At 40.9% G+C, this 12615-nt stretch overlaps 2 protein-coding genes across 3 annotated transcripts; both read right to left on the bottom strand.

Annotated features, from left to right (window-relative positions):
• Nucleotides 1–245: 245 nt before the first annotated feature.
• On the bottom strand, nt 246–4126 carry LOC119558008 (probable serine/threonine-protein kinase kinX). The gene is made up of 2 exons (XM_037871117.1): nt 3934–4126; nt 246–3871 (listed from the first exon to the last, which is right to left on the bottom strand). The coding sequence occupies exon 2, from the start codon at nt 3846–3848 to the stop codon at nt 417–419; it is 3432 nt and encodes a 1143-aa protein (XP_037727045.1). The 5' UTR covers nt 3849–3871; nt 3934–4126; the 3' UTR covers nt 246–416.
• A 3299-nt stretch (nt 4127–7425) lies between these two features.
• Nucleotides 7426–10943, bottom strand: LOC119556513 (titin-like). 2 transcript variants are annotated; one of them, XM_037868782.1, is made up of 3 exons: nt 10752–10943; nt 9373–10689; nt 7426–9309 (listed from the first exon to the last, which is right to left on the bottom strand). In XM_037868782.1, the coding sequence occupies exons 2-3, from the start codon at nt 10664–10666 to the stop codon at nt 7607–7609; spliced, it is 2997 nt and encodes a 998-aa protein (XP_037724710.1). In that variant the 5' UTR covers nt 10667–10689; nt 10752–10943; the 3' UTR covers nt 7426–7606. The 2 variants fall into 2 exon arrangements, with proteins under 2 accessions (XP_037724710.1, XP_037724709.1); XM_037868781.1 differs by having other exon boundaries at nt 7426–10689.
• Nucleotides 10944–12615: the final 1672 nt, after the last annotated feature.

Raw genomic sequence — 12615 nt, 5'->3', positions numbered from 1 at the left:
TGTCAAAAATACGAGATTCAGATTTTAGTCAAAAATACCATTTATCTTTCCCGTTTTTCGATCGTATTTTGGCCAAATCAAGGCCTATTTATCCCCGATTTATTTCTTGACCAAGTTTCGCTTACAAATACAGATTGCTTGCCTTCTCTTGCACTTGTTAAATGAATACATCTAAAAATGAATTAAGTAATATCTTAAGTTTCACCCACTTAATTCTCCCATTCGAAAACTCGGCTTTAAAAATGTAGATTCCAAAAGGCTTAATTTTATATTATAGATTTTACAAAACCTAATTTAGCTGCTTATGTAACAAGGACAAGATTTTAAACATAAAAAAGAGATACGGTAATTTAGCTGTGCTTTGAGAAGGGTCTCCTAACGAAGGGCGACCGGAAGATAGAATTCGTTGGCAATTATTAGGAACGGTCGTCCGCCGAGGTGCAGCAGGCAACGTCCTGTCTACTGGTGGCTACGGCTACATCGGCGACCCTAACGAGATCGGGTTTTCTAATCAATAAACGAATGCCACAATGAAGCCGCACTTCGGCCATGATCTGCTCACTGGTGAGATTGTCCTGAGCTAGCACATTGGCCAGATCTACAAAAAGACCATCTACTACCATCGAACTGGCCAGACTCGTCCGGCTCGCAGGTTCATATGGGGAACTGTTGCTTGGATGAGGGTTCCATCTGTCCAGTGAGAGTTCCTCGTCCTCCTTCGCCTCCTGTGCGACTTCCATCTCGCTGGAATCTTCTCTGAAAATCGGGGACCTGTAGATCTCGATGAGTTCATGTTCACCCTCGATTTCTAAGGTATTCCGGATCGTCTTGGGTAGTTTGGATTCCTCCTCAACTGTCGTTTCAATACCTTTGTCCTTATTAGTATTGTAGTTGTTATCCATACACTGGGTACTGTCTATGTCTATCTGATTTTCTATGTTAGAAATATTGTCCTTGTTATCGTTGAACTGGGTAGAAATATTGTCCTTGCTATTGTTATCGTTGAACTGGGTATTGTCATCTATGGACGAATGGGAAAGTCTACCTATATCACCCAGTTTAGCACTCAACCCATCATATTCCATTTTCAGCTCTTCGACTCTCTGCCTGATGAACTTTGTTCTGGGCGACTCCAATGCCGTTTGCTTGGCTTCTTCGAACCGCTTGACTCGGTCCCTTACGCCTTCAAATCCCTCCGCACCTTTTCCAAAATTCTCCTCTATACGGCGGACTTCATCCTTGACGCTCACCAATGGCTTCTTGAAGTATTCCAGGGATTTCATTGGTTGTTTGATCTCAATTGGTTGTTTGATCTCAATTGGTTGTTTGATCTCAATTGGTTGTTTGATCTCAATTGGTTGTTTGATCTCCACTGGTTGTTTGATCTTCAATTGTTGTTTGATCTCCATTAATTTTTTGATCTCCCATGGTTCTTCGATATTCGATGGTTCTTCGATCTCCACTGGTTTGTTGTTCACATGTGGTTTCTTTTCCTGCCAGGGCTTCATCAATGGTTCTTCGATCTCTAGTTCCTCCGGTTCTTCGAACTCATCTGATTCTACGATCTCCTGTGGTTCTTCGATCTTCACTGGCATTTTCTTCTCCCAAGGCTTCTGCTTAGTTCCTGGTTTTTTAAGAACCACTTGTTTTTGATAAACAACTTTGATCTCCAAAGTTTCTTCGATCTCCAATGGTTCTTCGATCTCCACTGGTTTTTTGTTCACATGTGGTTTCTTTTTCTGCCAGGGCTTCTTCAATGGTTCTTCGATCTCTGGTTCCTCCGGTTCTTCGAACTCGTCTGATTCTACGATCTCCTGTGGTTCTTCGATCTTCACTGGCATTTTCTTCTCCCAAGGCTTCTGCTTAGCTCCTGGTTTTTTAAGAACCACTTGTTTTTGATTAACAACGTTGATCTCCAATGGTTTTTCGATCTCCACTTGTTTTTTGTTCACATGTGGTTTCTTCTTCTGCCATGGCTTTTGTTTTTTATTAACCAACGGTTGTTCGATCTCCAATGGTTCTTCGATTTCCAATGGTTCTTCGATCTCCACTGGCTTTATGTTCTCACATGGCTTCTTTTGCCGTGGCTTCTGTTTAGCTATTTGTTTTTGACAAGCCAATGGTTTTTTTTTAACCACTTTGATCTCTAAAGGTTCTTCCATCTCCAATGGTTCTTCGACCTCCACTGGTTTTTTGTTCACGTGTGGTTTCTTTTTCTGCCAGGGTTTTTCTTTAATCTCGATCTCTGGTTCCTCCGGTTCTTCGAACTCGTCCGATTCTTCGATCTCCTCTGGATCTTTGATCACCACTGGTTTTTTCTTCTCCCAAGGCTTTTGCTTAGCTCCTGGTTTTTGACGAACCACTTGTGGTTTCTTTTTCTGCCAGGGTTTTTCTTTAACCTCGATCTCTGGTTCCTCCGATTCTTCGAACTCGTCCGGTTCTTCGATCTCCACTGGTTTTTTCTTCTCCCAAGGCTTCTGCTTAGCTCCTGGTTTTTGACGAACCACTTCTTTTTTATTACCAACTTTGATCTCCAAAGGTTCTTCGACCTCCACTGGTTTTTTGTTCACGTGTGGTTTCTTTTTCTGCCAGGGTTTTTCTTTAATCTCGATCTCTGGTTCCTCCGATTCTTCGAACTCGTCCGATTCTTCGAACTCGTCCGATTCTTCGATCACCACTGGTTTTTTCTTCTCCCAAGGCTTCTGCTTAGCTCCTGGTTTTGGTTTAGCCACAGCTTTCTGGTTAGGGACGGGCTTCCGGTTAACCACTGCCTTCTGTTCAACATCCGGCTTCTGGTTAACCACCGGCTTCTTGTTAACTACAGGCTTCTTGTGAACCACCGTCTTTTTGTTCTTCACTGGCTCCATAAGCTCCAATGGCTCCTCACTTACCGACGGCGGAACAGGATTCAGTTTACGGTTGCCCTTGATTAATAGCTTTTTTTGACATATCTTGACTTTTTCCTGCACTGCGTTCGGTTCATCGTCTGAAGTGTGTACAATCTCCATGGGAGAAAGAAATTCCTCCACTTCCATGTCATTGTTCAGAAAGAAGAGTGAAGCTTTATCCTCGTGGACTCGAGGCTGGGTCTTGCCCAGCTTTGGCGAAAGGGGTCCATTCTTGCCCTTCGGCTGCCTCCCGACCTCCGGCTTTTGCTGCTTTCCGAGTGCCGGCCTACGTGGAGTTTCCAAACGATCCCGGACAGGAGGCTTTCGGGGAGTCTCCAAACGGTTCTGGATAGGAGGCTTTCGTGCAGACATCATGCCATCCTCGACATCCTCGACATCCTCGACATCCTCGACATCCTCTCGAGCTGCAGTCACCCCCTTAGCGATCCTGGGCGTGGCCACTAAAGGCTTCCGTCGATGAGCAAAGGGTCTGGCACTTTGTGGCGTATTGGATCGCGAGGCACCCACTCCTATATCCTGTTGGCCACGGGCAGCCAATGGATCGTAGTCGCAGCAGTCGGCCTCATTGTAATTGGCCGTGAAGAAGTGGCGGAACCAGACGGCGAATTCAAAGTTATCCTGGAAGCGACCCTTGATCAGTTGGGCCACCGGGATGGGCGCATTGACCTTGGCCCGATTGAAGCAAATCTGGAGTTCCTTGAAGTTGGCAATGTATTCGTATTCCTGATTCGAGAGGAACTTGACGCGACTCAGGTTGACCAGGCCGGGAAAGAGCATGTCCATCAGGTGGCAGTAGGCAGCCCCGGTGCACAGGTGCTCGACCTTACTGATCCTGCACTGGAGCATATCGTTGCACCACTCCAAGATGTCCTGACGCGACCACTGGACCAAGGAGTTGTGGGTGACGGTCACGTTGCGGGCCCGCACGAGTCTCGACATTTCGGCGCGATGTTGTTCTAGAGCTATTCAATTGAATTTATTAGCAATTGTATTTTTGAATGGTGTCGTTTCACTGCTCACTCACCTGATGTTTGTATATCGGCTGGGTATATTAGGTTTATTGTGCTACAATGAAATTGGTGTACCGCAATACACGCTTTGTAAATTCCGAATTACTTTTAGTGAGTGAAAAGTATTGTATGGAATTGTATAAACTTTAGAAATGTGTTTGGTAAAACTGTGTAGTTTACTGTTGGACGGCTCTAAAATAATGATTTTCTGACCGGCGAACACAGCCCACATCGGTTGAAAAATTGACGTTTCATTCCAAGGCCCACCTGATTTGGAAAAATTTAACTTTGTTTTCCGGTGAAAAATACCTTTTCGTTCCAAGGCCCACCTGATTTGGAAATATTTCACTGTGTTTTCCGGTGACTACTCTCAAAAAAAAACCTTTTAAAAATGATTTTCATCAAGTAAATCTAATTTATTTAAAAGTAAAGTCTTGTGTCAATTAACTCCGAATTCAGGGAGAGAACTTTTTGCAAATCAAATTTGAATTTAAGCCACGTATTTTGGCCTTTAAAAGCCAGCACTCAATTTCTGCTGGCAATCCAATAGCCATTGGCTGCAAACAATTCAATACTTTTGCCAAAAAGCTGGACAAGGATTAGGGAAATTTAATTGGTTTGTCTAACCAGGCAGAATCGGGCAACCCCATGTGGGCCATTTAAAAACAGGACTTTACGCAAAATACGGAAAAAATGAGGAAAATATTCTAAAACGGACATGTCGTTGTAATAGCACAAATTAATTGCGCAAATTTAAATAAATTATAACATGTTTGATTTTACTTCAATAATATGAGCTCTTGAGCATAATACATCATAATAATTTAGAGGTATATTTTATATGTACTGCATTTTAAATATTAAATATATCATAAATTGGTTTATGTTTATTTAGTTTTTAACCAAATTATTGTCATATTATTTTAAGAGACTATGTATTAAGTCAACGTTATTTCAGCATAAGCATTTTTTGATTTAATTTCAAATCCAGTAATGAATAAAATAAAATAATTTTCCTAGCGCCATCTGTTGAACGCTTTTAGAAGGTTTAAAGTGCAAATTTTGTTGTTAAGCAAAAAAATATTTAAATAAATAAATCGTTATTTCTTATAGCTATAAATATGCTGTTTATATTTAAAATTAATAGATACATAAATAATAAATAAAACAATAAAGAGATGCATAAATGTGTTGTATTAATAATATATTTAACTTTAATTTATTTATATAAATTATTATGTATGTATTTGTCATGTATATATTTTCTTCATAACTGATTTTTTATGGCGTAAAAATGGGATTCTGATTTTGTGAAAAATACGAGTTTCAGATTTTAGTCAAAAATACCATTTATCTTTCCTGTTTTTCGATCGTAGTTTAGCCAAATCAAGGCGTACAGCCAAAAGACCGACTGTTTTGAGCAGCTTGCTACATATGCTAATGATCGCTATGACTTTAACAAACATTTATTTTTAGACCAATTTTTGCATTTTTTATGGGAAAAGTGTGAAAAATTAAACATTTTTAGGTTTGAACGCCAATGGATTGGAAATTAAACAACGAGCTCAACGAGGTATGACATTCCTCGTTCTGACGTTTATTTTCTTCATAGCAGTCAAAAAACTGATTTTTTATGGCGGTAAAATGGGATTCAGATCTTGTCAAAAATACGATATTCAGATTTTAGTCAAAATTGCGATTTTCTTTCCAGTTTTTCAATCGTAGTTTAGCCAAATCAAGGCGTACAGCTAAAAGACCGACTGCTTTGAACAGCTTACTAAATATGCTAACGATCCCATTCACTTTAAAAAAAAATTATTTTTTGTCCAATTTTCGCATTTTTTGTAAGGGGTTACGTCTTGTCTTGCGAAAATTGTGAAAAGTTAAAAATGTCCAGGTTTGAATGCCAATGGATTGGAAATTAAGCAACGAGCTCAACGAGGTATGACATTCCTCATTCTGACTTTTATTTTTATTACGGCAGCCAAAAAACGGAATTTTTAGGGCCAAAAAATGGGATTCCGATTTTAGTCAAAAATATGATTTTTCTTTCCAGTTTTTCGATCTTAGTTTGGTCAAATCAAGGCGTACAGCTAAAAGACCGACTGTTTTGAGCAGCTGACAACCTATGCTAACAATCCCCATCACTTTCCGGGAAATTTAATTTTTGACAAATTTTTTTTATTTTTTGTAAGGGGAAGACATCGTTTTTTTTTTGGCGAAAATTGCGAAAAGTTCAAAATTTCCAGGTTTTAATGCCAATAGATTGGAAATTAAGCAACGAGCTCAACGATGTGTGACATTCCTCGATCTGACGCTTATGTTCTTTATAGCAGTCAAAAAACTGACTTTTTAGAGCGAAAAAATGGGATTGAGATTTTGCCATAAATACGATATTCAGATTTTAGCCAAAATTGCGATTTTCTTTCCAGTTTTTCAATCGTAGTTTAGCCAAATCAAGGCGTACAGCAAAAAGACCGACTGTTTTTAGCAGCTTGTTAAATATGCTAAGGATTCCTATCACTTTAAGAAAAATGTATTTTTTGACCAATTTTCGCATTTTTTGTAAGGGGTTACATCACTTTTTTTTGCGAAAATTGACGAAATTGGAAAATTTTCAGGTTTGAATGCCAATCGATTGTAAATTAAACAACGAGCTCAACGAGGTACGACATTCCTCATTCTGATTTTTATTTTTATTTCGGCAGCCAAGAAACAACATTTTTATGACGAAAAAATAGGGTCCAGATTTTTTTCAAAAATGCCATATTCAGATTTCAGTCAAAAATGCAATTTTTCTTTCCGGTTTTTCAATCGTAGTTTAGCCAAATCAAGGCGTTCAGCTAAAAGACCGACTGTTTTGAGCAGCTTGCTAAATATGCTAACGATTCCTATCACTTTAAGGAAAATTGATTTTTAGACCAATTTTCGCATTTTTTGCGAAAATTGGCAAAAATGGAAATTCTTTCCGGTTTTTCAATCGTAGTTTAGCCAAATTAAGGCGTACAGCTAAAAGACCGACTGTTTTGAGCAGCTTGCTAAATATGCTAACGATTGCCATCACAATAAGGAACATTTATTTTTTGACCAATGTTCTCATTTTTTATGGGTTCGGCATTTTTTGGGAAAAATGTGAAAAATTAAACATTTCCAGGTTTGAATGCCAACGGATTGGAAATCAAACAACGAGCTCATCGAGCTCAATCCTCGTTCTGACGTTTATTTTCTTCAAAGCAGCCAAAAAACTGATTCTTCGGTGTTTTTCGACATATTATCTTACACTATTGGGAATATCTTTTTTGTATTTTTAAATTTAATAATTATAACTGCAAGGGTACACAAACTTCGGCTTGCCGAAGTTAACTTCCTTTCTTGTTTTTTCCAATTTTCGCTTACAAATTCAGATTACTTGCCTTCTTTTACACTTGTTAAATGAACACATCTAAAAATGAATTAGGTAATACCTTAAGTTTCACCCACTTAATTCGCCCATTCGAAAACTCGGCTTTAAAAACTTAGATTCCAAAAGGCTTAATTTTATATTATAGATATTACAAAACCTAATTTAGCTGCTTATGTAACAAGGACAAGATTTTAAACATAAAAAAGAGATACTGGTAATTTAGCTGTGCTTTGAGAAGGGCTCCTAACGAAGGGCGACCGGAAGATAGAATTCTTTGGCAATTATTAGGAACGGTCGTCCGCCGAGGTGCAGCAGGCAACGTCCTGTCTACTGGTGGCTACGGCTACATCGGCTACCCTAACGAGATCGGGTTTTCTAATCAATAAACGAATGCCACAATGAAGCCGCACTTCGGCCATGATCTGCTCACTGGTGAGATTGTCCTGAGCTAGCACATTGGCCATATCTGCAGAAAGACCATCTACTACCATCGGACTGGCCAGACTCGTCCGGCTCGCAGGTTCATATGGGGAACTGTTGTTTGAATGAGGGTTCCATCCGACCAGTGAGAGTTCCTCGTCCTCCTTTGCCTCCTGTGCGACTTCCATCTCGCTGGCATCGTCTCTGAAAATCGGGGACCTGTAGATCTCAATGAGTTCATGTTCACCCTCGATTTCTAAGGTCTTCCGGATCGTCTTGGGTAGTTTGGATTCCTCCTCAACTGTCGTTTCATTACCCTTGTCCTTATTAGTTTTGTAGTTGTTATCCATACACTGGGTACTGTCTATGTCTATCTGATTTTCTATGTTAGAAATATTGTCCTTGTTATCGTTGAACTGGGTATTGTCATCTATGGACGATTCGGAAAGTCTACCTATATCACCCAGTTTAGCACTCAACCCATCATATTCCAGCTTCAGCTCTTCGACTCTCTGCCTGATGAACTTTGTTCTGGGCGACTCCAATGCCGTTTGCTTGGCTTCTTCGAACCGCTTGACTCGGTCCCTTACGCTTTCAAATCCCTCCGCCCCCTTTCCAAAATTCTCCTCTATACGGCGGACTTCATCCTTGACGCTCACCAATGGCTTCTTGAAGTATTCCAGGGATTTCATTGGTTGCATGATCTCAATTGGTTGTTTGGTCTCAATTGGTTGTTTGATCTCAATTGGTTGTTTGATCTCCACTGGTTGTTTGATCTTCAATTGTTGTTTGATCTCCATTAGTTGTTTGATCTCCCATGGTTCTTCGACATCCGATCGTCCTTCGACATCAGATGGGCCTTCGACATCAGATGGTCCTTCGACATCAGATGGTCCTTCGATATCAGATGGTTCTTGGATATCAGATGGCTCTTGGATATCAGATGGCTCTTGGATATCCGATGGTTCTTCGATATCCGATGGTTCTTCGATATCAGATGGTTCTTCGATCTCCAATGGTTTTTTGATCACACGTGGTTTCGTTTTCTGCCAGGGCTTCTTCAATGGTTCTTCGATCTCTGGTTCCTCCGGTTCTTCGAACTCGTCTGATTCTACGATCTCCTGTGGTTCTTCGATTATCACTGGCTTTTTCTTCTCCCAAGGCTTCTGCTTAGCTCCTGCTTTTTGACGAACCACTTGTTTTTTCTGAACAACTTTGATCTGCAAAGGTTCTTCGACCTTCACTGGTTTTTTGTTCACGTGTGATTTTTTTTTCTGCCAGGGTTTTTCTTTAATCTCGATCTCTGGTTCCTCCGGTTCTTCGAACTCGTCCGATTCTTCGATCTCCTCTGGTTCTTCGATCACCACTGGTTTTTTCTTCTCCCAAGGCTTCTGCTTAGCTCCTGGTTTTTGACGAACCACTTGTGGTTTCTTTTTCTGCCAGGGTTTTTCTTTAATCTCGATCTCTGGTTCCTCCGATTCTTCGAACTCGTCCGATTCTTCGATCACCACTGGTTTTTTCTTCTCCCAAGGCTTCTGCTTAGCTCCTGGTTTTTGACGAACCACTTCTTTTTTATTACCAACTTTGATCTCCAAAGGTTCGTCGACCTCCACTGGTTTTTTGTTCACGTGTGGTTTCTTTTTCTGCCAAGGTTTTTCTTTAATCTCGATCTCTGGTTCCTCCGATTCTTCGAACTCGTCCGATTCTTCGAACTCGTCCGATTCTTCGAACTCGTCCGATTCTTCGATCACCACTGGTTTTTTCTTCTCCCAAGGCTTCTGCTTAGCTCCTGGTTTTGGTTTAGCCACAGCTTTCTGGTTAGGGACGGGCTTCCGGTTAACCACTGCCTTCTGTTCAACATCCGGCTTCTGGTTAACCACCGGCTTCTTGTTAACTACAGGCTTCTTGTGAACCACCGTCTTTTTGTTCTTCACTGGCTCCATAAGCTCCAATGGCTCCTCACTTACCGACGGCGGAACAGGATTCAGTTTACGGTTGCCCTTGATTAATAGCTTTTTTTGACATATCTTGACTTTTTCCTGCACTGCGTTCGGTTCATCGTCTGAAGTGTGTACAATCTCCATGGGAGAAAGAAATTCCTCCACTTCCATGTCATTGTTCAGAAAGAAGAGTGAAGCTTTATCCTCGTGGACTCGAGGCTGGGTCTTGCCCAGCTTTGGCGAAAGGGGTCCATTCTTGCCCTTCGGCTGCCTCCCGACCTCCGGCTTTTGCTGCTTTCCGAGTGCCGGCCTACGTGGAGTTTCCAAACGATCCCGGACAGGAGGCTTTCGGGGAGTCTCCAAACGGTTCTGGATAGGAGGCTTTCGTGCAGACATCATGCCATCCTCGACATCCTCGACATCCTCGACATCCTCGACATCCTCTCGAGCTGCAGTCACCCCCTTAGCGATCCTGGGCGTGGCCACTAAAGGCTTCCGTCGATGAGCAAAGGGTCTGGCACTTTGTGGCGTATTGGATCGCGAGGCACCCACTCCTATATCCTGTTGGCCACGGGCAGCCAATGGATCGTAGTCGCAGCAGTCGGCCTCATTGTAATTGGCCGTGAAGAAGTGGCGGAACCAGACGGCGAATTCAAAGTTATCCTGGAAGCGACCCTTGATCAGTTGGGCCACCGGGATGGGCGCATTGACCTTGGCCCGATTGAAGCAAATCTGGAGTTCCTTGAAGTTGGCAATGTATTCGTATTCCTGATTCGAGAGGAACTTGACGCGACTCAGGTTGACCAGGCCGGGAAAGAGCATGTCCATCAGGTGGCAGTAGGCAGCCCCGGTGCACAGGTGCTCGACCTTACTGATCCTGCACTGGAGCATATCGTTGCACCACTCCAAGATGTCCTGACGCGACCACTGGACCAAGGAGTTGTGGGTGACGGTCACGTTGCGGGCCCGCACGAGTCTCGACATTTCGGCGCGATGTTGTTCTAGAGCTATTCAATTGAATTTATTAGCAATTGTATTTTTGAATGGTGTCGTTTCACTGCTCACTCACCTGATGTTTGTATATCGGCTGGGTATATTAGGTTTATTGTGCTACAATGAAATTGGTGTACCGCAATACACGCTTTGTAAATTCCGAATTACTTTTAGTGAGTGAAAAGTATTGTATGGAATTGTATAAACTTTAGAAATGTGTTTGGTAAAACTGTGTAGTTTACTGTTGGACGGCTCTAAAATAATGATTTTCTGACCGGCGAACACAGCCCACATCGGTTGAAAAATTGACGTTTCATTCCAAGGCCCACCTGATTTGGAAAAATTGATCTTTGTTTTCCGGTGAAAAATACCTTTTCGTTCCAAGGCCCATCTGATTTGGAAATATTCCACTGTGTTTTCCGGTGACTACTCTCAAAAAAAACTTATTAAAAATGATTTTCATCAAGTAAATCTAATTTATTTAAAAGTAAAGTCTTGTGTCAATTAACTCCGAATTCAGGGAGAGAACTTTTTGCAAATCAAATTTGAATTTAAGCCACGTATTTTGGCCTTTAAAAGCCACCACTCAATTTCTGCTGGCAATCCAATAGCCATTGGCTGCAAACAATTCAATACTTTTGCCAAAAAGCTGGACAAGGATTAGGGAAATTGAATTGGTTTGTCTAACCAGGCAGAATCGGGCAACCCCATGTGGGCCATTTAAATACAGGACTTTACGCAAAATACGGAAAAAATGAGGAAAATATTCTGAAACGGAATGCGTATGCTACTGTTTTAGTTGGCATAACAGCACAAATTAATTGCGCAAATATATATTCACCAAATGCTGAGGAAGCCTTACCAAAATGTTCAATTGTTTTGGGCATTTTCCTATGGATCAAACCATTTTCGTTTCCATTTTCCCAAATGCATTTCCCCAATCGGTTACGGACCATAAACAAAGGCAATTAAATTTTGTAAAATTCCGCAACGAGTGAAAAGTGAAAAGTGCAATGTGCAATGTGCAATGTGCAATGTGCAATGTGCTACCTGTGTCCCTGTTGATTAGCCAGATGCTGTTTTGGCAGTTGGCCTTTATATTTAAAATTGATTGCATTTGGCATAGAAATTGGATTGCAAAACCAGGTGACATTTGGCTAGCTTTCATCGGTCGTGGCAGGTGACTTTAGTTAATGAGAAAACCAACAATTAGAATGGAAATTGGATTTCTACGATGTGCTGTCCAAAGATAAACAGTAAATTTTATGCTGAACGGAGTGCCTCAAATATGATAAAAGCTGGAAAATCCTGTTCTAATATTAATTTAATATTCTCTTAGTTGTTCCCCTTAATAAAAATGATTTTTTTTTTAATTCTTAAAATCACATTGACAAACTGAAAATTATTTAGAATTTAAAAACGTTCCAATGATTTTATTATGTCCCCATAAAAGAGCCTAGGTCACCAAATTGAAAATTTATCTTGTATTTCGCCTGTATTTGTTTAGCCGGTTTCGATCAAACCATGAACTGTTTGAAAATTCATCGAGTGGCACGTATTTTTATGGCAATTTGCATCGAATCGAATCAAACACGAATATATTACGCGAGCTTCGGTCCGGAAATTTTCAATCGTGTTTGTTGTTTGTTGTTGCTGGCATCGAATCGGAAAAGTGTGAAAACCAGCCAAACACCAACTTGACCCACTTCGGCAGATTGCACCACAACACATACCACACTTAACCGAAAAAGAATTCAATGGCTGAAGGTCTTTAGTACTCTATGACCAGAAGTATTTGTAAAAAGAATGGTATCGAAAATTCATTCAAAATTCTTCTTAAATAGGGTTTAACTTTTGTGTAGAGTTTTCAGGCAAGAGTCTCCAGGCAAAATAATATAATTTCCATGACATATCCATTTCGAAAATTGCAATTTTCACTT

The sequence above is a fragment of the Drosophila subpulchrella genome, chromosome X, assembly GCF_014743375.2.
Source record: "Drosophila subpulchrella strain 33 F10 #4 breed RU33 chromosome X, RU_Dsub_v1.1 Primary Assembly, whole genome shotgun sequence".
In the NCBI taxonomy this organism is placed as follows: domain Eukaryota; kingdom Metazoa; phylum Arthropoda; class Insecta; order Diptera; family Drosophilidae; genus Drosophila; species Drosophila subpulchrella.
Note: the sequence above shows the minus strand (reverse complement) of the source record. Positions and strands in the feature narration are given on the sequence as shown.